The sequence below is a fragment of the Heterocephalus glaber genome, unplaced genomic scaffold, assembly GCF_053883595.1.
Source record: "Heterocephalus glaber isolate CG9 unplaced genomic scaffold, H.glaber_assembly_v1.0 deba00001600, whole genome shotgun sequence".
NCBI lineage: Eukaryota > Metazoa > Chordata > Mammalia > Rodentia > Bathyergidae > Heterocephalus > Heterocephalus glaber.
In genome coordinates this window covers 8898693-8926504 of record NW_028258372.1, presented here as the reverse complement: position 1 = coordinate 8926504, position 27812 = coordinate 8898693, and the positions used below count along the sequence as shown (strand labels likewise).

The window sequence follows — 27812 nt, the reverse complement described above, 5'->3', positions numbered from 1 at the left end:
CAAGTGCCATCCAAGAGAAGGCCACTGGTTAAAACATATGCTGTGTCCTAATCCACCTTATTTACCTGTTCCCCAAAGCTAAAATGATTGTGAAGGGTAAATATTTTGAATCGATTCAGAACATGGAGGCAGTCGTGTAGAAGCACAGTATGCATACTCTATTGTCTTTGTCCCAATTTCTTCCCTTTTCTGTTTTCTTCCCCCTCTTCATCTCCTTCTTATCACCAGCTCTCAGCTGGAAGTCATTTCCCCTCATTTGGAAGTCATTCCCCTCATTTCCTTTGCTGATCTCTACACTAAGTTAGGCACTCCTCTGGACTTCTATCTAAACACTTATCATTTTGCATGGTGACTTGTTTTCTTGTCTCCATCTGCTACTAGGCTATAATTAAAATGAGAGCGGGAGCTGTATTTTTATTTGGCCACATGATGCTGGTAAGGCTCATGACTTGTTTATTTCCTTGTCACAATTCTCATGGCATCAGAATCTTTACAAAAATTTAGGGAATGAGAGGAAAACTCACCCTCCCATTCACTGAAATGCCAAAATTATCATGTATCTGCTTTAATTTGTATGAATTTTTCCACTTTATCATTAATGAAGTAACTTCAGTATGGAAAATGTTAATTTCTAGGCCCAATAAAAATTTTTAGCAACTACAATCTTGCAAAGGCTCCACCAGGAAGGGTTCCCATAAACTTGAAATAGAACAGGAAACTTCATGCCAACAATGCATGACAAAAACATATGCAGAAAACTAAACTCGTCCAAGTAATGTTTGTGGTCATCTTGTCTCTTCCTTGAGACATCTGTCAACTTTCTGCATATTTCTGAATGGTTTGGTATTGGTATTAGTTAAATCTCCTGAAATGAATATGACAATGCCTGGTGCTACTTAGTTCCAATGAAAATAAATGAATGCTGAGATCTTTCTATAAATGAATTTCACAGGACTGGGTAAGTCATGGAAAGGTGAAAATAGAGTATCCGATTTCAAAAGAATAATGAATGAAAGAGATCATGGAAAAACAGTTACATGTAGGGAAAAGTTATCACTCACTTAGATGATCTTATGGAGAGCTATTAAAATCCACCCTCATGTATTATGACATTAATGAAATGCTATTTCCAGATGCACCTTAAGTTAGAAAATTCCAAAAATATATAAGAATGTTTTTAACAGATGGGTAGAAGTAGTGTCTTGGCCTAATTAACAGCTTGATACAGCACTGCTCCCAACTGCCCCATGGCTAAATTTAAATGTGCAAAGTAAATGAGCAACCCCTAGAGTTTTATCTAAAGATACTTGATTGAGGTATCTACTCTCTTCCGTAACTTACTTATGAAGAGACAAATGAAAAGTTAATACTGATAAATAGGTTTTATTTTAATTTAACTATGTAAATACAATTGGCCATTCTCCAATTTGACAAACATTGGTCTAAGAGTTACACTTCTTTATGGAGTTCTTTTCAAAAGTACTAAAATAATACAGTTTAAAAAATCCAGAGGCAGTGTAAAAATAAATTATTATAAAGAATTGATCATGTTGAACAGCCTTTTCTTGGTTATCTTTTATCTCTTTAATTAGGTGGCAGAAATTCAATAGGTTCATAACATCCTCAGGTCACTGGTACAGAGTAATGACTGTGCAGTCCAAAACACCTAGACACATTAGATAGTGTCTCTCTGGCTTATGGCGTAAGAACAAAGCAGTATGTCTTACCTTAAGTTTTCTGAGCTGAATTCTGACTCTAGAAATTTAAGGAACTGTTCTCTCCCAACTGGGTCTTTCAAGGCTTCGTCCATGCCAAAACCCCATCGTTTTACGCTCTGCTGGCTTGGTTCTTTGCTATAGGAGTTAAAACAAAGCCAATATATTCCTTTCAGTATAATTCTTATTTTGTTATTACATTTCCCCTTTATGCCTTAAAGTTCCCATCATTATTTTTCAGAAAAAAAAATACCTCACTGATTGACTCTTTTCCATGAAATCATAGTAATACATGTTAAATTAATAATAAAGTTTATTTACTGATCATTATTTATTGATTTATTCAATATTTATTAATTTATACATTTATGGATCACTAGATGCTAAGTAATATATAGGTAAAGAGTCTTTTAGTTTTTTAGTAATTTTGAGAGATAAGTACTATTATTTTCATTGTATAGATGAGAAAACTGAGGCACAAAAAACATTCAAATTTTCCAATATCAGACAAATAATAAGGGGCAAAGCCTCAGACATTCTGACCCAGAGCCTCATTTCTTGACCACTACTCACTTCAGTGTCATGGTATTGTGCTGGGAAAATGCTTTGGTAAGGAAAAGGTCTCAATACTAATTTATGACTCTGCTTCAATTCATGTGGCCTAATCCTGGCTGATTAGTGACATGTTGGGGATCTAGCTTCCTCATCCGTAAAATCTATAACTCGTGGCTGAAGAGTCCTGGGCTTACCAAGTGTTGAAGATCCATAGCTGATAGTCCATAAATGTAATCTAGAAAAGTTCTTCAGACTACCAATCCTCCATTTGTACAGAGTCATGCAATGATCTTTGTATGCTGCTGTTAATATTGTTGCTATGATGCTTTCCTTATATAGCTCATGAAAAAACTAGGAGTCCGAGATTATAAGTTGGTTTACTTAAGTCAGTTTCTTAACACTTTCTCATAGTGTTTATGGTAAATTCAGTTGGTTGTTAAATTGAATTTATAAAGACATATTTGTGTTGGGCATAAGTAATTATGGATTTAGCATTCATTTTACTTGAATACACAGACATTTGTGACTATGTGGATTTTCAAAGAAACTTACAGCAATGAACTAAATTTCAAGAACTGAAGATATGAACACTAATACATCTTGAAACTTGTGGCTTTTGGTCACCAACATTTTACTCTCAACTTCCATGCAATCAACTTTTTCATTCATATTTCACATATGAGTGCCTTGCTTATTTCACTTAAATGTTGATCTCTAGTTCTATCCATGTTGTCATGAATGAGAGAATTCCATGTTTTTATGCCTGAATAGTATTCTATCAGTGATGAAAATATTAATACAAAATCAAATGCCTTAAGGTTCAAAAGCCATTATCTTGAACAAGAATATTAAATCATGGGCCAATGTAAAGAGTACAATCAGTTTTACAATCAATTATCTGTAGGACTCTTCCTAGTACACTCAGTCCTTGAAATAAGTGACGCATTTGGGAGGAAGAGAAAATGCCCCTTACCTTGCTTCAAGTTCCCAGAAAGTAGTATCATCAGACAGCCATGGGTTGGAAGGATCAGGTGGCACAAGAAATGGGTCATATTCTACATACTGTTCCGTATAACTTAGTAGACTAGGGAAAGAAAAATAAAACATTTCTGCCTGTTTCGTTTTCTCCCTGAGGATATGCCCAGTCCAAAGCAATGGAAACAATATAAAAATGTCTGGCCAAGGAATCGCTCATTTATAGAGGAAAGCACAATGGAAACTTTTCAATAACATACATGCAACAACTCATTGTACTTTTGGTAGAGAGATGTGGTTAAGGGTTTCATCACTCCATGCAAGTCAAAGTGAGGCAACTTGGAGGGCCATAAGGCTGTGACGGGTCCATTCTTGTCCTTGGTAAATCAGTCTGTTCACAGCAGAACTGATTTCAACCAATTTGGACAAGGAATTAAAAAGGATTTTTTTTTTTTTGGTCGGAAGTATTTATGGGAATTAGGTGAAAGAAAAATTACTGATAAGGATTTTTTTTTTAAATTCTGTACTTAGAAACAAAAGTAGGGAGGAAAAGATGTGGGAGAGGTAGGACTTGGCACTGCCGCAAAGTGAGAAATATGAATGCCATTAAGAACAGAGTTCAGTGAAGAAAAGGTAAATCTAAAAATCTGAGTTTAATTCAAATGCTGAAAACATTTAGTAATGAGTAGACTGTGAATGCTGAAACAAATTTACAAATATTCTCCAAGTTGCCAAAAACATAGCTGGTGTATTAAGTTTCATTTCTTTCGCCAAGAATGAAAAAATTTAACTCCTTGGGATTGTCCTCTGTATCTGATTTTTGACTGCACAAGTATTAGACCTCTAGGGAATTAAAACAATAATGATCATGCTGTCCTTAAACTATAACAAAAGAGTATTTTGAAAGATTTCTTATGTGCAAAAAGGCAGAAGAAAATAACATACTCATAGGGTTCCAATTATTTATTCCAACTCTTTTCCCTCTCCAAAGTTTTCTCACCATTTTTAATCCAATTTTTCTTGTGACAAATGTAAACTTTATAATGACATCTTGAATACTTACCTATCAGCAACTTTTGACATTTTTAACCGATGTCTATCTAACTGTATTTGCCAATATTTTATCTGAAAAGAGGATTACAGAAGTAGTTATCCAAGGAAAGACATCACAATTTTCATCTCTAAATTCTGAGAAACTGGACAGTTCTAAACCAGTATACATTTCTAAGTCAGTGAAATTTCAAAGCTGCAAAAAAAAATTACAGCAGAGGCCTCTAAGTTAATAAAAGATTAAAATCTATTTGAATGTAACATAACCAGTATATTTATAGGATGGTAACAAGTGTGACTATTTTGCTTACTTTAACAGCGTAACTTTATTTGGAAAGTGTTATGAAGATTTTAAACATTTTATTACCATGAATAATCAAATCCAGAATTACACTTCCTTATAAATATTTAATTCAAAAAGCAAATGTATTTTTTAATTTGATTCTATAATTTCAAAATAAATTCTACCTCCTGGTACTACCCCAAGAAATCATCAGTGATTTGTGTTTTGAGAATAATTTTATTAACTCACAACACAGGCTCACACGCTTATAAACAGATATGGAAAACTTCAAAAACTTTCCAAATTACTTTTCCTCATGGTGAATATAAATATACCACAAAAACACATATTGCATTCTTTAAAAAACCATATTATAATAAAATATCAGGAGAAAACAGTTCAATAATTAAAGCAACCAAGAGATAACTATTATTTGATATGAGACATTGGTGTTTGCATTGAAATATTTCTTAGAGCCAAAGTATTGATCAATGATTTAGAAAAATGATTTTTAAAAAAGCAGTGTATAACAGTGTTGATAGGGAAAAACTCCAAAAGGTTGACAAGAATAAGCATTTCTGTGATGATCATATTACATCATTAGATATGAGAAAGTTTGACCTAATGTGCCCAGCTTCTCTGCTGAGAATATTCTACCTGAAACAGGTGACCATACAAATTATCTCTCAAAATACCCACTATTAACATTCACTACCTGGTCTTCATGGATATTACTTTGCAAACCTTTAACAGATCATTTTATAGGTGGACCCACCTGTTGGTGTAGCTCATCTTCTGTAGGAGGTTTCATTTCTGGAGTGGGTGTGTGGGTAGGACTGTGACTTCTAATATCATTTTGTAAACCATAGACAGACTATATTAAAATAAAACAGTATGTTAGGACAAAAAAACCATTTACAGTGACAGAGTTTCTAAAAAGCAGATCTGTATTTTATATTCAGTATGTAACTCAAAGCTTATTTGATGAACCTTCTTACCAAAATCCAAAGGGCACTGCTATAATAAACATCATGTGCATGTAAAAATCGAAGTACAGCTCTTTAAAAATATGCAGTGAGATCATAAACATGAACAGAATAATTGATTATATGTAAAAATATGCTGAAGGTGACAGAACTTTGGGGCAGGCTGAGAGTACTAAATTGGGGATGATAAGGTTAAGTAACACTTAATAATTACTGATATCAAGATAAAACAGAGGTGGATATAAAGTAGAATGGAAATTTTAACAACCCAACAGAAGATAAACATAAACTGATTATTACCTAAGACTGCAGTGGAGTACTAACTGCAAGAACTGAGTTAAGAGTTTTGGTGTTTGGTCTGGTGGTATGAACAAAGACACCCCAGAGTGTTCTGCATTTTTCATCTCAACACTGGGCTGTAGAAGCTACCAGCTTGGCTCCTGGGTGCATCTGCAAACATCGGGGACCCCAAAGGCTTCAAATGTCTTTGGGATCCTTGATGCCGTAGTACTTCTTTATTAATTTGCCCAAAGGTGAAACCTACTATTTAGGAAGACTCTTTGTAAAGAAAGACCTGTTGGTTCCTGAGCATAAAGAAGGACCTGGAGGCTGAAGAGATAAAACACCATCCCCGAACTGAGGGGAGACAAATCCCAGGTCAGTGGAGCAGAGAAACCAACTTACTTTTTCTTTATTACCAAGTTATTTTTATTACTTTAAAACAAAGCATTTAATGTGTACTGTTGAGCGCTTTTCCTTTGGACATGAAGATGAAAGGCGAGAGCACAATAAACATGCCCGAGCCTGGCAAAATTAGAGTTGTCAGATAAGGTTTGCAGGGGAACTGCTGAAATAAGATAAGAGGAGACTGGACGCTTGTGACCCCCTTTCAGGCCCATCAGCAGTCTCACCAACTGCCTCAGAGTTCAAGTGTGCTTTGCTCCTGACCTACTTTCACTTGGACCTTACGTGCTTAACATTTTGTGCTAAATGTTTTGTTTCTGTACCTGAATCTTTTGGACTGGATATTTTCCCCTTCTGCGTTTCCTTGTAATTCTGCTCTTAGTGCTTTTGTTTTGATACCGGAGATTGAACTCGGGACCTTGTGCTTGCGAGGCAGGCGGCAGAATCACTGAGCGAAATCCCCAGCCCTCTTCGTGCTTTTTAAACAGATTCTGATTGGTATTTAAGCATTTTGATCATTCAATTCTAGACTATCTTGTGTAGGGCCCTTTAATCCTTCCTCCTGTCCTTTCTCCAACACATTAGAAGCCAATCCCTGTCACTGGCCTTTCATTTCAACAAAGGACTGACACATATGCTTTCAATTCACTGTTAAGAGGGTTGTGCTAAGTGGCTTGGCCTTGCTCTTTTCATTCCTTTACTCATTCATTCATTCATTTATTTTTTTAAACTCTTGCTATGTGCTGGAAACAGTGCTTGTTTGAGTGTAATTCTTGGGAATTTTCTTCCTGAAGCTTGCATAAGACTATTTCTCTTTCCTTTTAGATTGCTCAACTGAAGCAGAAAACAGACTGTGACCACGTCTCCCTCCACATGGAGGAAGCCAGAATAGAAAGAGAAGCAGAGAAAGATCCCAGGGGAGACTGAGAGCTCTGACCGGTGTTCAAGTCCCTGTGCCCAGCGTGGTGCTTGTCTCCTCCAAGGGTGTCATCCACTAGCCAGAAAATCCCTCTCAGTATTTAGTTCAGTTTGAGAAGAGTTTCCGTTGTCAGCAACTTTATGAAATCCTTTACTTAAAAGCAATTTTTGTACTGTAAGATATGAGTAGTTAATTCTGTCATGTCGTACATTAAAATTCAGATTTATACACCCCACAAATGGAAGTGAGGAAATGTTCATCTTTTAATGTACAAAGTTAAAAGCACTGCATTATTAACAGCACAAAAACTACATACCTAATCATCATTTTTCTAAATGTTTTCCCAGGATGTGGACATTAATAGTCACATATGCTGCTGACTATAATATTAACTGTCATAAAGTCCAAATGAAGATGTTGGGGTAGGGAAGGAAACAGGACACAAAGCAGCTTACTGTTGTTTTGAAATGTGAGTTCTGAAGGGACAGGAGCCCATCCAGAAAGTGGCTCCAGTCACTCATCTGCAAATGCTTTTTTGTTCTCCTCAAGGTCTCCATTCTAGGTCCCTCTAGCTATCATCATATAGAAGGATCTGGTCTGAGACGCTTAATGTTATGCATTAACTTGGCTGGGCTATGGTACCCAGATATGTGGACAAACATCATTCTGGATGGTTCTGTGAGTGTTTATGGATGTGATTAACATTTAACATGGTGAACTTTGAGTAAGTCAGATTGCCCTCTCTAATGTGAGTGGGCCTCCTCCAATTAACTGAAGGCCTAAATGGAGCAAAGAGTAGCCTCCCCTGAGTAAGGATTCCTGCCTCTAGATCCACAGCCTGGAGATTGGAACTGCATAGCTACCCTGGTCTCTACATTTTTTTGCTAGTGTCCTCTTCTGATTTTGGTCTAAGCCTCCATAACCAAGTAAATCAGTTCCTTCAAATTCATGCTCTCTCTCTCTCTCTCTCTCTCTCTCCACACACACACACACACACACACACCTTGGCTAATACACAACCTGATTTTAACATCAGACCAAAGAACTTTAGGCATATGATGCCCCTTGAAACTTGTCTAGATTAACTCAGTCTTCCTTTTGGCTATGTGACATTATCATTCTTTCTTAGATACTTCAGGGAATAAATATTTACCAATTTCCTTGTGCTTTAGTAAAGCATATTAAAATTAAAAAGAGATTTGAAAACTGACTAATCCTAATTCTTAAAAAGATCTCAAACTGACTATACATTTAAGCCTTCCCTTCCCATATATGGTAAACATGCTTGAAACTTAATGCCGAAATAAATATCCCAAAACAAAATGTAAAACAACCCCTGAAATTCTGAAGCACATAAGCTGGATTATGACATTAGGGATTTCCCGGGTCCTGTATTTGTGTTACGATATGTAACTGCAAGATACCTATTCCAGCTGACTTCCCAAGAACATAGCTCTTTTTGCTGAGAAGAGTACCTGTTTTCAAAGATTAGACATGGTTCAAGGTTTCATCTCCTAGGTAGCAGCCATGTAAGAGAGAGGGCAACCACACAGAAGCAAGGAGAGGAGCAGGGAGACAGCCCAGCAACTGTGAGGCCAGACTGCGCCACTTCTGGCTAGAATCTCTGATCACACAGCTGGCCTGCTCCACAGAGATAGAGGGTGGTAGAATAGACTGCTGCCTGATGTCAAGGTATTCATTGATAAAATACTGAAGCAGTTTAGAATCACCAGCCTTTTAAATTCCTTTTCTAAAATACAACATATAACAGGGTGAGTTGTGCCCCCCACACTAACATGCTAAATCTCTAATTCTATTTGGAGACTCAGCCTATGAGAAGTAAATAATGACTAACCAGAGCAAAAGTTCTCTCTTCCCCTCTCCCTTTCTCTCTCTCTCTCTCTCTCTCTCTCTCTCTCTCTCTCTCTCTCTCTCTCTCTCTGTCTCTCTCTCTCTCTGCAAACAGAGGAAAGGCAGTGAGGACACAGCAAAAAGGCAGCCAGGTTCAAGCCAGAAAGAAAGTCCTCGCCAGAAAATAACTTTGCCAGGGCTTTGTCTTGGGACTTGAGTCTTCAGAACTCTGCCATAGTGCATTCCTGTTGTTGAAGCACCCACTGTGTGGCATTTTGTGAAGTCAGCTCCAGTAGACTAATACATAAAAGGTATAGTCACATATGTGCTCAGACATGTGCTGTCTACCTGTTCCATTTCTATGCCTTTATGAAAGCCTGAGCTGTGGGAGCAAGGCCTTGCTTGCCCCAGGCACTGTGGGATACCTGAAGAGCTATATGTGTCCAGCACTTAGCCAGTCCAGTTACCTAGCATGAGCTAAGGTAATCTAATCTAACGTGACTATCATTCCTTTGCTGTTGTTTTGAGACAGGGTCTCAGTATGTAGCTCAGGTTGGCCTTGAACTTGTAGCAATTCTCCTGACTCAGTCTCCCAAGTGCTGGGGTTATAGGGGTTTCTGGCATCCATGGTGATAATTCAAAAAGGCAAGTCAATATGTGGTTTAGAGTTCTGTAGCCCTCTATGTACGACAGCATCATTATCTGTGATGATAATAGCAAATTTAACACTTCTGGTGATGAAAAGCTATAGTGATCAGGTTTTCTTTCAATTGTGGAAAGCAAGAGTATGTCTGCTATTTTCTGTTTTTCAGAACTTTTGTTTTTTTCTGGTAGTTTAGTGCTCTGCAGTCAGGCCTTGTCATTCTACCACTACTGAATCACAGGTAACTAGACTGCATCTTTGACAAATCAAGCTAATGTTCTGTAATTCCTCCTCTTATAGCGCTTCACCTTGGGATGCCTGGTGGCTTTTCCACCATTAAGTGCAGGCTGACTATACTCAAAAAGCAACACTATAAATGAATGCTTTTCAAACTCCCAGCAAGAACGGCAGGTGACGCACAGGTAAGACATTGGAGATTAACTTTTCACAATTCAGGAAGCAGGGAGGGGTGGCTTATTGTACTTTTTGGAGAATGGATGGCATTTCTGAGCCTTGGTCCTCTGAGCCAGTCTCTGGGACACTGCGGATGTGAACAGAGGATGGAAGGAGCTATGTGGCCTGCTGTGAAGACAGCAGCAAACAGGCTTGCTTTGGGCTGCTTTTGACTCTTTCTTCAGAGGGCTCCTAGGGGCACAACGTCTGAGACTGCATCTAAATGGGTTTTGTGGTGCTTTCCCATGGCTGCCTTATTCCAACATCAAGGTAAACTGTCTTAAAAGGAAGAAGAGACACGTGGGCCAGATTGGGATCTCTGAACATGATGCTGTGTATCTAGGGATAGAATAAAAGACAACATGAAAGGCCACAAAAAAATTTAGTTCAGCCTACTGCAGACACACATACTCTGCAAAGTGCTGCAACCACATAAAGAAAAAGCCGTGGAAAAGAGGGTTTGAGCTTTGTGAAATGTGTTTTTTCCAGCTATATCAACCTGTGGGCTGTGTCTTCAGAGTGATTGCTACAAGACAGAAATTCTTATGTACATCAGCCATTTCTCATGGAATGAAGAAAAATGCCTTTTCCTTGTATGGATCACTTTTTAAAAACTGTAGATACCATTGCATTTAAAATGTCACAGAATGCAGGATGGCTCTTTTCTCCTTAGTAATTCTCCCACAGAACAGACACTGAAATCCTTCCCTTATCTTGCAGGTGTGTCACAAAATTCTCACATTAGAAGGCTGGCTTCACATCCTCTCTGAAATTAAATACCTTTTAGATGACTTCTCTTTCTATAAAACTGCCCTTTTCTCATTAGTATTATTTTTACTCAAATAATCAGGTTTCCAAGCCGTTTCCTCTCTTGTGGGCCCTGAAGATCACACCCTTGTCCATAATGGAAGGCAGAGGGTCCTCAGTTTCCCTGCTCCCCTCTGGGCAGAGCGGGGCAGCATCACCCTCCTGCCTGAGACCCCGAGGGGAAGCCTGAGGAGAGGACAGAGGGCCAGGAGGAGCAGGGAGGGCAGACTCAAGCGCTTTGTGTTCCTGTAAACAAAGCACACACCATCCAGATCGGCACTGCGGTCTTCATCTTTACCTTCCGGGTTTTGTGTGGGTTTCTCATTCTGGACGACTTCTTAATGTCCACTTCCGTAGTATTTACACACCCGGGCTGGAAAAAGAGAGAGCCAAAAAGATGTTTTGGTGTGAAGGTTCTGGCCAGGAAATTCACCTGTGACTCGCTCCCGCAGTGACACAAGGCACTGGCAGTGCTTTCTCGGTGGCAACAGCCACTTCCATCAGCTGTCACCAGTAAGAGAATGTACTGCACCTAGCTTCATTCCTCACTTCCTGGGATCACTTCAACAAGACATCCACACCCCAAACTCCTCCACAGAGACAATCTTGAATAGCAACTGGCAAAGGCTGAGGAAATCTTCAAGTACGATCATCTGTCCTTCTGTCCTAAAGAGACTAAGTGACTAAAATGACAATTTAAATTATGGCAACACATAGAAAATGCACACTGAAAATCCTCCTTGAAGAACTATATTTTCTTTACACATCTGGGTCTGAATTAATTGAACTCTGAAACTCTTTCCATAAAAGCTAGGATTCTAAATTAATTTGACTTCAGACCAATTGGGATAATTAATAAATGGCTTCAGAAATTGTGCCAACCACTGAAAACACAAAGTAGAAAAAGTTGTCCCCCCACAGGAACACATCTGAATGACAGGTCAAAAGTGAATTAAAATTTTCATCGTCAAATTTCAAAGCACATGGCCTTTTAAATTTGATTAATGAACCATTAGCAGACATTTAAAATTCCTGCTTGAGCCAATTATTAACAGTACTGATTTTAAAAGCAAATATTATTAGAGACTGAACCATGGGGTCAGCTTTGTAACCCAGATTCCATCCCAGGAAAATAAAATCTACCAGGCTAAAATTCATCACTATGGATGAAATGGTTAAAATAATGAACTGATAAGCAAGACCAAGGATGCCTGAACCAGGGGCCATATAGATTCCTGTCATTTCTAAAGGGACACTTGGGACAACTAATAGTTAACCAGACCTATGATATCTAAATTATCTAGGGGACTTGGGAAGATTAAAAAGCTTATATGTCCACATTTATCCAGTTTTCTAAATAATTAAGGTCATGAGCTACAAACACTGAGTAACTTCTTTCAGAAGCCAGGAACTGTGGTGAGTGAAATATGACAGTGTTTTTTTTGGGGGGGGCACTCTTCTATTGATTTAAGAAATATTAATTTCCACATCTAATTAAGTATAAGATCTTATGATGAATGGTGAGATAGAGAAATGAAGGCATAATCCATTCCTTAATAACTTCCTAATACAAGACTGAGATAGAATAATCACAATATGGAAGGATAACGACTAGATAGAAGTCAACAAAGGATATTATACAACACAACATTTCAGATATCCCATCTTACGTACATTCTAGTGGTTTTCTCCAATATGGCTGCATAAATTTTTTTCTTTAATTTTGTTTTAAAGCATTTTAAAAAATCTCAACAAGACCATGTTTTCCTTTGTTGTTAAAAGGGGAAAAAAGTCAATTGTGTTTTTGAAGCATATATAATAGGTGCCACTAGCTGGTACCAGATCAACAAGAAATATTATATATAAATTGGTTTTCTGCATAACTAGACATATATTACCAATAAGATATAAATAACATTATCATTACCAAATAGCCACTCCATAAAAATGTTTAAATAGGTACTATTTGCTGGAAAGAGTAGTAAGTACATAGTATAGTCAGATTTAAGGAATAATAAAGTACTATTTACATTGGCCTAAAATGGAATCATAAGTCATTTCTAGCAATTCAAAGGTGAAATTATTTTCAACAAAAGTAAGCTGTGCTATAACATTATTGTAATATTATTTATTAGGAAGTCGAATTTAATATTGTGGGACCCATTTCTGAAGGGGAAAATGAGGATATCATTGAGAAATACAGTAGATCCTTGACTTATGAACTCAATTAGCTCCCAAGGGCTGGTTGTAGCTCAAGTTGGTCAATTGCCTTCAGAGTCTCTCTCCTGTATAATCTTAGGCCACACTTTCTTTTAGGCAGATCTCAGTGTCCTTAGAGATACACTGGCCCAGGATTTCTCAATCAATTTCACACAGGAAAGGAAGTTGTAATGTTCCTTCCAGAACTCTTTAAGGGTTCAATCTGTATCTGAGAACATCTGAAAACACAAGTGGCCAGCATTCGGGTCATAACTCAAGGCTTTGGTTATAAGTTTAAATTAAAATTCCGGTCATAATCCAAGTTGTTTGTATGTCAAGCCAGTTGTAACTTGAGGGTCCACTGTATTACTGCCACAGGGTTTCTGTGTCTTCATGAAGTCAGAATTCTTCATTCCATCACTGATATTTTATTAAAGAGATGCTAAACGCCATTTAGTTCCTTCTAGTTCTGTGTGTGTGTGTGTGTGTGTGTGTGTGTGTGTGTGTGTGTGTGTGGTGCCAGGGGTTGACTGGGGTTTCCTCACTCACGCTAAGCACCACTCTATCACTGAGCTACACCACAACCCACACGATCCATTCTTGTGCACTGAATAACAGAAGGTGCATTTGTGTAGGACCACTTAGGACAACTGTAGGTGATGAGCACCAGTGAGCGGTAGGACTGGGGCCAGCTCTCCCTAAATTCCACAGCTGGAGCAGATGACATCCTACAGAACAGCTGACTAGAAGAGATGTACACAATCTGGCAATTAAAAAAAATCTTGATTCTGGGAAAATTAAGATTTTAAGTGCATATATATATATATATATATATATGATTATTAGTTCAACCAAAATTGTATTAATGAACAATATATACATTGGAATAATATAGCATAAGTTTTAGAAACTCAATGTATCATATATTGTGCCTCAGTTAAAAATGATCTTTTATCCTTATATAAAGTGATTATAGATTTGAAAAGTGTTCAGTCTCAGACTTTTTCATGATTTTATGTTCTCAGGTAACTGCCAATCAATTCAGCCTCTGGGCCCTTCAATTCACCTGACCCCACCCCTTACCCACAGAGCTGAAGGAAGGCATTTGAGGTAGTAACCCCAAATTTCTTTTATTCGCTTTCTATAGAATTTGGTCATTTGACTGTTACTCAGTCTCGTTAGCTGGCAACAGATTTGATTTGGCTTCACTGGACGGTGTGGATGAGCCATGCATATCCAAGAGGCGGAAGCAAGAAAGCTATTGCTGCAACAGGGAAGCATTCACACCATGTCAGTTTGGAGCCCTGGCAAGTGGTTAGGTTAGATAGAATCACGGACTATGGGCAGGAATTTGGTTTAACTCAAAACATAAGGAGAAGCCAGTAAAAGGTTTTAAATAAGGTAATGACTTTATGTGATTTATATTTTTAAAAACTCAGACCTTATACCTTTTACAAAAATGAGCTCCAAATGGATCATAGGCCTAAACGTAAAAGGCTACACTATAAATCTTTTTTTTTTTTCCTGGTACCCAGGATCTAACTCCTGAACTTGTGCTTGCCAGGCTGGTGTGGCGCCACTGAGCTACATCCCCAGCCCATACATTATAAATCTTATGGAAGAAAATGCAGCAGAAAATCTGAGTAGCCTTGGGTTTGGCCATGATGTTTTAGATAAAATACCAAAAGCATGATCTATGATAAAAAAAAATGTAAGCTTAGCTTTATTAAAATTTTAAAAACTATATTCCTGGGAAACACTACTCAAAGAATAAGACAAATCACAGACTAGGAAAAATATTTGCAAAAAGCTTTTCTGATAAAGGATTTTTATCTAAAATGCATAAAGAACTCTCAAAACTTAACAATAGAAAGTGCACAATCCAATTAAAACGTGGACAAAAGATCTGAACACGTATTTTACTAAAGAAGATACACAGCTGGCAAATAAGCATGAAAAAATGCTTAACATACATGTCACTAGGGAAATGGAAGTCAAAACAAAAATGAGATGTCACTACACACCTACTGGAATGGCCCAGTTCCAGAACACTGATTCCACCAAATGTTTGCAGGCATGTGGAGACAGGAAATCTTGTTCACTGCTGGTGAGAATGCAAAATAGTACAGGCACTTTGCAAGATTATCTTGGCAATATCCTACAAAACTAAGCATACTTTTACTGTATGATCCAGCAATCACACTGATATTTACCCAAATGAGTTTGAAAATTTGCATTCACACAAAAAATACATAAATGTTTATAGCAACTTTATTCACAATTGTTCAAAACTTTAGAGCAACCAATATGCCCTTCTGTAGATGAATGGATGAAATGTGACACAACTAGATAATGGAATATTATTCAACACTAAAAAGAATGAGTTATCAAGCCACAAAAAAAGAGATGGAGGAAATTTCAAGGCATATTGCTAAGTTAAAGAAGCCAATCTGAAAAAAAAGCTATATACAGTACAATTCTAACTACATGACATCCTGGAAAAGGCAAAATGATAAAGACAATGAAAAGGTAAGTAGTTACCTTTGGGAGGAAAAAGGATGAATAGCCCAAACATAGAGGAGTTTTAGAGAAATGAAACTATTCTCTATGATATGATGGTGGTGAATACATGTTATTATACATTTGTCAAACCATATAGAATACACACGAGTGAACCCTAATGTAAATTATAGACTTTGAGTGTTAATGATATGTCAGTGTAGCTTCGCTGACTGTAACAAATGCACCACTCTGGGGAGGGGGGAGGTGGTGATGGAGAATGCTATACACGTGTGGGAGAAAGGTAGGAACTCTTTGTACTTTCCAATCAGTTTTCCTATAAACTGAAAACTGCTCTAAAAAATAAAGTGTATTAAGAAGTCAGTGAGTACACTGGGAAGACATGACCAGGGTAGGATCAGGGTAAAAGTAGAGGCAAGGGAACCAATTAGAAGATTATTGCAGGTACCCAGGCAAGAAGTTACAGTGATGTAGATTTGCATGTCATCATTAGATATGAGTGAAGTGATTGTGTGGAAATATATTTTGAAGCTGCAAAGCACAAACTGTGCTGAGCATAATGAGGGAAGGACAATCGTTAAGGATGTCTCTTAGTTTTTCACAACTGGGTGAATTGGTGTCATCTACCAAGATGGGAAAGCCTGTGAGAGGAAAAATATAAAAGCAGAGAGGAATGAAGGATGCTTCCTGGATTGTATTTACTTACACTGTTACACAGTTACTATCAAGATTCATGACTCAGAACTTTTCCAATTCAAATGTTTGCATAAAAATCTGTTCCTGGCCCATCATTTTATGCCATTGCCTTTTTGCATGAGCAATGGTAATATGAACTCACCACTCAATGTACAACATTAATACCTGGTGATCAATTTCCTGGCCCCAGGTGGAGCTGCCTCTTATTACTCAAAGCCTCTCTACCTCCCTAAATTCTCCTACATTTGTTCTACACATGCTCTTACTCTACTCTAGTTGAAATCAGAGCACTTCAGGGTAACATCTAGAAACTATCTGTGCATCTTTCAATGATACTCCTTTTTTATAGACAAGGAATTGTCATGCAGACACAATTAAAGACCGTCACAGTTCTCAAGGACAACTGAGAGGAGTCTAATCAGTAAGTTTACCTATGGCTTCTCTGCTATCACTGGGACTGTCCATGTTTGATGTTCAGTGTTAAAATACTTAATATGTTCCCAGCTACAATTACTTTGAAAGAAAACGTCACTAGGTAGAAGCTTTGTTGCCATAGTTACCCTTAGAATAGGGGCTCCTTGAAGAAAAAAATAAAGCCTATGGAAAGTATGCATGGATATTTCTTCCTCTTCTTCTTTTTCTTTTTCTTTTTTGTTTTTTTGGTGGTATCGAGGATTTAAACAACCATAGCCTTTGCACTGCACTATATTTCCAGCCTGTTTTTATTTTTGAGACAGTCTTGTGAAGTCACTAAGTTCTCTAGGCTGGACTCAAATTTATGATCTTCCTGTCTCAGCGTCTGAGAGTGCTGGTATTATAGGCAGGGGCCACCACACCTGGCTCCATGGACACTTCTTTTTGGTTACACCTGACCCAACCTGGTGTGCACATGGCTGAATGATACCCTTCTCTTTCTATGAACTTTATTTTACACAAAGCTGGCTTCAGTGTGAAGACATGTGAAGATTTTTCAATTAGGGGAGAAAAAAGGTTCCTCTTAGATTTGAGACTTAACACACATCTGCTCTCATTCACCTTCCTACCATGAACTGGCACACCAAGCTCTTTCATAACCATCACTGAAATTACATTTTGATTCATATTACGTTGCTCAACAGGTACAGCAGCCATGGAATGGTGAGCATCCACACCACTGTGGTTTATAATCAACAAAGACTTTTCATTGTTCCGGGGACTAGAAAGTCTAAGATTACAGTGTTTGGACAAGGCCTGACAACAAACTCACTTACTGGTTCATAGAGGGTGATTTTTTGCTGCGCCTTCCCATGGTGAAAGGGGAAGGGACCTATCTTGGGTAGGTATCTAGAATGGCATTAATCCCATGAATGAGGGCAGAGCCACTGTCATTTAAAACACCCTACCTCCTAATCCAATCACTTTGGAGGTCAGGATTTCAACATATGAATTCAGGAATGGAGCACTAACATTCAGACTGTAACACTTCATTTACAGGTCAGACACAGCGGGAAAGGCTTTCTGTAACACGTGCCTCAGTTCAGCAGGTATCTAAGATTAGTATCAAAGACACATTCTGCTGCACTAAACCTGATTTCAAAAAGGAGGAAAAGTTAAGTACTTTATTCATTATTGATGTTTGTAGAGAGGGTTTCAAAGAAAGTCCTTTTCTTGGTTATGTATTTATTGCAAGGAGCTAAAACTATATTTTATTTTCACCACAGGGAAAAATATCTTAAAAATCCCTACATACCTTTCCAGTCTTCCGCAATCACATCAGAACATGATTCGAGGTCATTATTGGAGCAGCACTATTTTGCTGTCCCTAAGATAGCAATGCCTGTGAGGCTAGATGGTCCTAATTCCTAATGCTTTCTGAGCTTTTGTGTCATTTTATGCCAGTTTTAGAGCCTCTGCCTTCTCTCAGTCAGTTGTCACTTTTGCTGCTCTTGGCGTCCTTGCCTTCAGTGACATCTGTCACCCATTCATTTTTTATTTAGGCTCTGATGCTAGCCAGGAAAGCTGGCACACACTTCAGCACAGGGTCTCATATTTTAGCAAAGACACAGTCAAAGCACATGAGTTAGAATGTGGGAGATTTAACAACTTTAGTTAAAACTTCAAGTTTTATTTCTTGGCTAAGTTTCAGACAGATTTTTATATTTGGGAAATATAAACACTGTAAAACATGAAATGTGGACAAATTCTCATGACATCTTTTATAAAACTTAACAGGACATTAGGTAATCAAGGGGTTTAGAGTCAGATGTCATCAAACATTTATGTGGAATTCTAAGATAGAAGACAGCATAAAGTTTAGAAACTGTGAGTTTGTTTGGTCCCCAAGGAATGGGAAGATTGGCAAACAATCATTTAAAACTTTAGCCACTTCATGTCATGCTCCTCTTCACATATCTATACACTTCTAGTCACACTTAGGATAAAAGGTGAACAACTGGCACTGTTATACAAGGTACTCTGAAAACAGTCTTCTGTCTGGCTCTCCAGTTCCATTTGGTAGCTCTCTTCTCTTGCTCACTTTGCTACAATCTCACTGTTATTCTTCCTTCTTGTTATGGCATATATCTAGAAGTCCCACCAAAGCCTCATGCACTCACAGGAGGGGAGTTTCAGGGAAGGTGGATTAAGGGTGTGGATAATGGAAGCTCTACCCTGGGTAAGGGTGGCACCATTCAGTAGGCTTGTAGCCTGGATGGAATATAAAGGGACAGAAAGGAGGCAGGCTTGCTGCTGCTGCTCACTGCTGGTGCCTTCTTCCTGCCACGCCATGAACTATTTCTCCACTGTGATGCCCCTCTGCCTTGTCACCCTGCTCTTGTTCCATCCAACTATGGAGTAAACTTCTATAAACTGTAAGCCAAAATAAATCTTTCCAATTTTTCCTTTGAGTGTTGGGTATTTTTTCTCAGCAATGAGAAAGGAAGATATTGCTCCTCACATGACCTAGGTTCTTTCCTTTGAACTAGCTGTTACCTCTTTCCACAGATATTGCATAGTTAGCTGCTTATCCTTCAGGTCTCATAGAGGCCTTTCTCAACTGTAGTATCATTGTCTTCCCATAGCCTGTCTGATGAAATTAAGATTAACATCTTGGATGCAAAAATCTTCAAGATGAAAATTAATAAAAATATAAATAATAACAGATGTCATATTGTGAAGTATTTTGATATTTTCAAAGTAGACCTATCATCTAATTTGGTTTTCTTTTTAAAAATTTTTAATATTTTTATTAGTTCATTTGCAGTACTTAATATTTAATTTCTTGTGGGGAGTCAGTTTTTTATGTGTATAAGACATCCCAGTTCCTTTTTCCATCCTTTTCTCATCCCTTTCTGCATCTCTTGATCTCCTTTCCATTTGAGAAAGAACTATCTCTCTACTTCCTATTATCTGTCAGGTTGCTCTTTATAATTTGATTTTCGTAAGTATTCTATAAAGTATTCAAATCAGCCACAATGAATCCAATTTTCACTAAATAATAACATCAACAACTCACATATTGGAAGGGAATATAAACATTTGCAAGCCAGGTCTCACATTCAATTTATGATTTCTTTGGACAAATTTTAGGACAAGAGCTGTCCAACCTTAAACTGAATGCTTGTTGTATACTTTCCTTTAAAATTGCCCTATTTTTTTTTAACTTAAGAGTGCAAAAAATTTCCCAATAAGTCACTTACTTAAAGGGCTATGTGATTTTGTTAAATGTTAATAATAACCATACAGAAAAGCACAAAACAATATAACTACAAAGTAGGTAAAAGCCTTGGAGTCAAAAACTTACCTAAGCTCTGTCCTCTCTTCTTTTATACTGAGAGTAATAATAACAGCATTGACCTTATTAGTGTATGAAATAACATGTGGAAAGGGGCCAACACAGTTCTTGACATACAGAATAAACTAAGCACATGCTAGCTTCTATTATTATTATTACCAGGAGAATAATTTGACATAAATAGTTACAATGGAGCCAAGGACTGAGACACAGCGGCTTGCTTTCTTATTTGATTTCAGATGATGTTTGTCAGGATTTGAAGAAGTTGCTACTTTAAAATGAACAAGTTGAGCTTTACAAATGGAGGAAAATCAAAGTTTAGCAATTTTAGTCCAAATATCAAATTTAATTATTCATATTTTAAAATTAAAAATAAAATTTATTTCAAATGGTACATAAAATCATAAACATTGTATGTAGTTATGGGGCATCATGTAATGTTTTGATACACATATACATTGTGTAATGTTTAAATCTATTTCCACATATCTACTTCCTCAAACACATAATTTTTTATGGGTGAAAATATTTAAAATCCTTTCTATATATTGAAATGTATAGTACATAAACATTACCTATCATTGCTCTACTGTGTAATAATACACCAGAACTCTTTAATCCTATTTAACTATATCTTAGTACCTATTCATCAACATTTTTCAACTTCTCAGCTTCTATGAGATTTAACAAATAAACCAATAAGCATCTTTTGAGAAAAAAATCCTACAGAGGGGAAGGGGAGTGAGTGTAAAACTCAGCTCATTTCACATTTCTTCAGACATAGCAAGTTAATATATTTGATTTTTTTTTGTATGGCAGTTTCCATTTTCCACTTCTCAAAAGATTAACTGCTAACATTTGAAAATATTTAATGGCAAATATCTTCAGGTTTGGGTTTTTGATAATGAAATAAAATTTATTTTGAAAAATCTAGGCACTGATTTTGAGGAAGTACATGAAATTACACCAGAGAGTTGGGCAGAGGAGAGCACTGATCTCAAGAGTTGATGGTACCAACTCTCCATAAGGAATGAAATCATTATGTACTGCAAACATGTACAAATAAAAAATTAAAACTGAAAAAAATGTACTGTTGGTATCCTGCATAGTACTGTCTGGAATGAGGAGAGAAATTATATATTTTTTTTATTAATTTAGATTGCTTTTAAATTTGTTTTTCTTTAAAAAATTTCATTTAAAGAAGACACCTGACATCAGATTAAAAGAATATAACTTTTCTTTTTTCTTTAAAAGATAAAATTTGTACATCTGGGGGAAACTAAATGAACAGAAAAGAACTGAGGCCAAATAATAAGTGTTCCCTGTGAAATGAGAGTTTATGCTAGTTCTGTCAGGACTGACAGACTGAACACACTTCTGTTTGTTTACCTAACCCTTAATAGAATATGTACACTTGCATGTGTGTGTTTGTGCACACTTTTAACTTTTAACTTTGATATGATTTCAAACCAACAGAAAAAAGTACGAAGTCTTTCAAAGAACTCCCATGGCCTCTTTATTACAGTGCCCCAGTTGCCAACATTTTGCCCCATTTACACTCTCTCTGTCCATTATTAAATGATTATCTATTGTCCCTCTTTACAGGTAAAGAGAACTTTACTTCATCTACTATGTATAATAGAACCAGCCAGGAGAGCTGGCTTCTCAATAGCACAATAAAGACAGAGGCTGCCTTTCCTAAGAGCAGTCCAGACATCCAGATTTTTAGGATAGATCAATGCTCTTCTCTATTCTGTCCCAGAGAATCAGCTGCTAACCTTTAGAATCTTCCTCCCAGAATAACCCCAACCACTATGTGCATCCTCCCATGGCAGACGAAATGGGACAGAAATCTGAGCACATCGTTTTTCAACATTTGCCAATCCATGGGATACAGAAGCACTGATTTAATAATAACAGAGAAAGAGTTTTATTCTATCTCTACCCATGGCTCACATAAATAGCATCAGATATTATATAATGACAGGACACTGTAACCACAAATCCATTCGGGAATAAAAAGAATAGAAGATAAAAGATATAGCCAGGGAGTAAAAAAGAACAGTTTCATTGATAGAGGCTCATGACAACCACATTGTCAAAATATTTTTTAATCTAAAGGAACAGATGGAAATAATAGACAGAAATGCTGTTCTTTTTATGTGACACAAAAGAAAGATTTAAATTTGGATTAATGCAGTTTTAGGCTTTCTAAAACAGTTAAATCCATCAGGAATGAGATCATGGACTATTGATAGAGAAGAGTCATGGGCAAATTTGACCATCACAGACAGAAAACTGCACATTCCTATATGTTCAGTCTGATTTGTTTCTCATGAATAGCACAAAAGTGACAAGATTATAACAGGAATATTGCAGATATCTTTCCACGGAAATGTTATAGAAGCTGTTAACATTTTCCTATAGTTTAAATTTTGAATGAATACTTGAAATTATGCATGCACATTACAGAATTAAAAAGAAACCTTACTATAATCTACAGAATATAACATCTTCTGGTTCAAGCTCAGAAGCAGACAAGGAAGTTTCTAGGAAATACCTTTACCTGTCACATTTACACGTCACATTTTAAATACTGTGCTTGTTTTAAAACAGGATACTGTTGGGGCCGGGGATTTAGCTCACTGGTTACGCCACCTACTTGGCAAGCACAAGGACCCAAGTTTGATCCCTGGTACAAACAAAACAAAACAAAACAACCCCCCCCAAAAAAAAACCCCAGGATACTGTGGCTGATATTTCACTGCCTCTCTGAGATGTTACAACACAGTTATATACTGCCCTCTGCCTGCCTCAAAGATCAAGCAGACAGGGAAGTACAGTAGACCATCTAATAAATGAAAAGCTCAATTAATCTTTTCACTCATATAAAATAAAAACGAATTAATGTGCACAAAGCCAGACCCAGACCTGGTGCAAGATAGTATCCTCTTGTGCATGATGAATTGACAAAGAACTATTGCAAGCTACTAAATAGAAATGATATGGGTTATGGAGCACAAGTTAGGCTTAGTCATAATTAAGCATTTGAGTTTTAGCTGTACCACAGGTTGCCAAACTCAATTTCTTAAAGTCTTGCCTTTTCTTGTTTGTAAATTAAAGATAATCATTACCTACCCTACAAGATCTCTATAAAGAATAAGTTATGTAATGAATGTAAAAAAATCTGACAGAACCTATCTAGTCAATATTAATATAGGTATAGACAGTAACCCACGTGTATTGTTGTGTGCTTATGTTGCATGGTCAGAGCATGTGGATGACACACATTTTATGTGTGCCTCAGTGGATTAAAATCATGTGGACACGGGAATGGTTTGATCAGCTTAGAGACTATGCCAGCCATCACCATGCCTCAGGACAACTGACTCAGATCTGGTCACTGATGTTGTGACTCAAATATAGAGCCTTGTAACAGAAAAACCCATGTCCTATTATAGTAAGGTACTGTGTTCAATGTCTTCCAATAGGGTGTAATTCAGGATGAAGGGGAGCAGATATTATTCATTCACTCATTCAAAATATGCCTACTGAGTCCACTATGTACCTGGAACTGGACTGAGGACTGAATATAGAGTCAGGGACAAGTGAGTCATAGCCTGTCTTTTTTTAAAAAAGGACGGTCATTACTTCACACTGTCATCTCCTTCACAATAATAAAAACCAATTACATAATGTACTTTCACATTCATCTCGAGAATTTTATTTTTCTCAATATTATGAAAGGAATTATTACTTTGTTCAACTCTGCTTAAAAGTTGTGGAAGTGAAAGTTGAGCAAACTTACACAACTCATTGAAAGTTAATATGGGTAGTAAGAGGCATTCTTTATTCTAGGAATTACTCTTCCATGTTCTTCCTCTGGAGATTCAGCAGAGAAATCACTTGCAGAGCCAGGAGAAATGTATACTCTCAAGCCCCGCCCACATATCTTCTCTACCTTCTGCTTGAGAGAGGTGATTCCAGCAGCATTTGTAGGGATCACTCATTACCATGGCAAAGATTTTGCTAATGCTGGAGCCTGACCTAGTTTTCATTTTTTCCACCAAATTTCCAAATTTTTTCCATTTGGCCAAATTGTGCTTGGGTAGCCATCATCATAATCCTTAATGACTTCCTCCAGCTTCTGGTTTTCACTCTTGTGTGTAGCACTGTCACCCCCACATTGCACAGGTTGGTCTGTGTCACTAATGGCCTATGGAAGAAGACATAGCATGCCACCTCCAAGATGAGGCTATAAAATGAGTTTTTAGACACGATGCTTTCTCTGTATTTTGAGGTGACAGAGGGAATTACATCTTAGACACCCCTACAGAGAGTTCCATGTGGCCAGAGGCTAAGCCATGTGACCTGCTTCCAATCACCATATGGATGAAGATGACCATCAGTTCCTTCAAACAACTACAGCCCTGGCCATCAAGAGAGATCTTGAGCTAGAACTACTCAAAAGAGCCCCCCCGTGCATTCCTGATTCTCAAAAGCTGCATAATAAATGTTAGTCACTTTATGCTGCTAAGGTTTAGGGTAATTTGTTAATAGCAATAGATAACTAATGTAGTCATTCTTCAAATTATAACTCCAGCTCTTCTGAGTCCCACAAATCTTCCTGATCTTGGCAGGTATCACTACTTGCAAATCTTTCTGAACTTCCTTACTGCTTGCCTTCTGGTGTTCTTTCAAAAACATGACTTGATTATCAAGATAACTAATTACTAACTACTCAGGAATGATGAATATGTGCCTGGTATTGTCCTAAGCAATTTACATATATAATTCTGAATGTTCTCAATGTCCTTTGAGGTAGCTAAGTTATTGCTATTTCAATTTAAAATGATGGGTTTGAGACTTGGAGGCATTTTGTAAATTATCTCACAAGAAGGGAGCTGGAAACTGAGCAACATCTTTTAAGCTGGAATAGTATCTACTGAATGCTGCAATACATAAAATGATCATACCTGGGCTTGTTCCTCCAAGTGTTCAATATTTGAGATAAGGAACACATAAGTGCATAGAGAGCACCATGTGTAAAATTGATGTGTAGAGGGAAGTGTGAATATTTAATGTATTATTTGAGCATTTAGCTCATGATAAAATGTTGCCCTCCACATACTTTTTCTACCTGTACTCTCCAGATTAAAGAAACTATAAATTCTTCACAAAGTTTTCTGAATCATGAGTATACTAAAATCAAGTAACATTATCACTTGTTACAATAAAGCTTTTATTAGAAAAATTAATAAGAAATCTAGTTCAAATCCAATCACTTTTGAATATGCATGTTCAAATCCTAATTCAATATAAACACACAAAATCCAACATCACGTTAAAAACCAACACCTCATGACCACGTTAGGATTATTTATTCTGAGATTTCAAGGATCATTTAACATTAACAAGTCCATTCATAGGATTCACATATTATTAAAGGATTAATGGACAAAAAGTATAACAATTTTTTTAAATGTCTCATTCATTCTTATTTATAAAAACAAAAATACAGTACAACAATGGCTTTCTTTCAAGGGTTGTGCAAAATCAAAATTATTTTCCTAAAAACACTAAGAGATTATTTGAATTTCTTACAACCATTCTTTTTGAGTGTAGAGTAGGTGATCCTACAGGTTGCTTGACAGATGTCATGTCTGAGGACAGACCAGAGCAGGAGATGGAGAAAACAGCTGTCTATCAGGGCGCTCAAGATTCAAGCAATGTGTAAAAGTATACAACAATGCCAATCCTGCCAGTAACTCCTTTTGGAAAATATGCCCAATTTTTCATTTAAGTTATGCTGATTTTTTAATTAAATCATTGTCTTCTTACTATTTTATGAAGTGAACTAATGTTTATAATTCCTCTTTATAATTTTTAGTACGATACATACCACATAGGGCTGGGGGTGTATCTCAGTGTTACAGCCCATATCTACTACACATGAGCACTAGGCTTTGATCCCCAAGACTGCAACAAAACAAAGCCAAAACCATAAAAAAAGAGAAAGGGAAGGGAATTTAGCTCAGTGGTTCCGCTGCCTGCCTCGCAAGTGCAAGGTCCTGAGTTTGATCCCCAGTATAAAAAACAAACAAACCATAAAAAAAACTCTTTGGGATGCATACAAATTTTGGCAGTAAAAAGGAAAAATATCAAAATGTTTGAAAACCACAGCTTTATAAGATAAAAATTAATATCTACTTTCTTAATTGTATGCATAGTTTTAAAAATATTGAAAAGAACAATCCATTTATAATAATAATAAGATTTAAAAAAATAACTAACATGAAATGTATATAACTTGCATGGGAAAATAAATTCTAAGTTTTCTATAAATTTAAACTAGCCCAATTAAAACCCCAAAATGTGTTCTGAGCAAAAAGAGCAAGGCCAGAGACACTGCAATACCTGATTTCAAATTATAATACAAAGCCATAGTAACAAAAGTAGCACAGTACTGGCACAAAACAGACATATAGACCAATGGAATAGAATAGAGTACAAAGGAACAAACTCAAGCAACTAAAGCAATCTGATTCCTGACAAGGCCAAAATACTTCTGGAAGAAAGGACAGCCTCTTTAACAAATGGTACTGGGAAATTGGATCACCGTATGTATAAGATTCTCAGCTTCCCTATTTCTCAGCCTTGTAAAAAATCAACTCAATATGGATCAAACCTAGATATGAGGTCTGAAACTTTGAAATCAATAGACAAAAACATATGTGAAACACTTTTAACACAGGCAAAGATTCCTGAGTAAGACTCCAACAGCATAGGAAATAATAGCAAAAATAAACAAATGGGAGTACATCAAATTAAAAAATTTCTGTACTGCAAGGAAAACAAATCACAGAGGGAAAAGACAGCCTCTAAAGTGGGAGAAAATATTTGCCAGCACCTCTTCTGACAGGATTAATATCTAGAACACATAAAGAACAAAAAACATTTACCAAAAAATTATATAGTCCAATCAATAAACTGGTAAATGAATTGAACTGACACTTCTGAAAAGAAGTATAAATGACTAATAAGTAAGTGAAAAATGCTGAGCATCTTTAGCCTTTATGGAAACGCAAATCAAAACTATATTAAGTTTCCATCTCAACCCAGTCAGAATGTCTATTTTTTTTTTCAGAATGTCTATTTTTAAGAATACAAAAAACAATAAATGCTGGTGAGGCTGCAGGAAAAGGAAACCCTTCTATACTGCTGAAGGGGTGTGTGTGAATCTTTAGAGCCACTATGGAAATCAACATGGAGGCTCCTTAAAAAACTAAAAACCTATGTGAGACTTTTCAGGGGTAGCTTGTTCTAGGGTGTGTGATGCTGGGACTAAGGGTACATGATTACTGAATTAGTCCACTGATGGATTAACCATGGTTCATAGTGTGCTCCTTTCAATTCAATGATTTTAAGTTTACAATATCTTCTTGTCACAAATAGTTATGTTTCCCACTCAATTATCTGAAAAAATAAGTGAGTCAAGTTAATTTAATTGCATAAACAAATAACTAGGACAACCCAAAATGAGGAGCCAAGAACATGTGGTTGGGGTGGAGCTGCAAGGGTCCAGACTTAGAAGACATTAAAGCACGTTAAAATCAAAAGTGAGATGCAGGAGATGAAATCTCCAACCCACAGGATGTTAGGATCTCCTCTTCCATTCCTTGGCATATCACCCTGCAGTACATT

General features: G+C 36.9%; 1 protein-coding gene across 16 annotated transcripts in view; it reads right to left on the bottom strand.

The window, feature by feature from the left end:
* Rgs7 (regulator of G protein signaling 7) overlaps positions 1–27812 on the bottom strand; it is a 520574-nt gene that overhangs the window by 24392 nt on the left and 468370 nt on the right. For 8 of the 16 annotated variants that reach the window (XM_087194092.1, XM_087194091.1, XM_087194093.1 and 5 more), the window contains 5 exons: positions 11220–11294; positions 5354–5452; positions 4309–4370; positions 3244–3354; positions 1728–1853 (listed from right to left, as the gene is read on the bottom strand). In XM_087194092.1, coding sequence (XP_087050218.1) covers positions 1728–1853; positions 3244–3354; positions 4309–4370; positions 5354–5452; positions 11220–11294 — 473 coding nt within the window. Of the gene's footprint in view, positions 1–1727; positions 1854–3243; positions 3355–4308; positions 4371–5353; positions 5453–11186; positions 11295–27812 lie in introns of all 16 variants that reach the window. The other 8 variants (XM_021265470.2, XM_021265471.2, XM_021265473.2 and 5 more) reach the window with 1 other exon arrangement.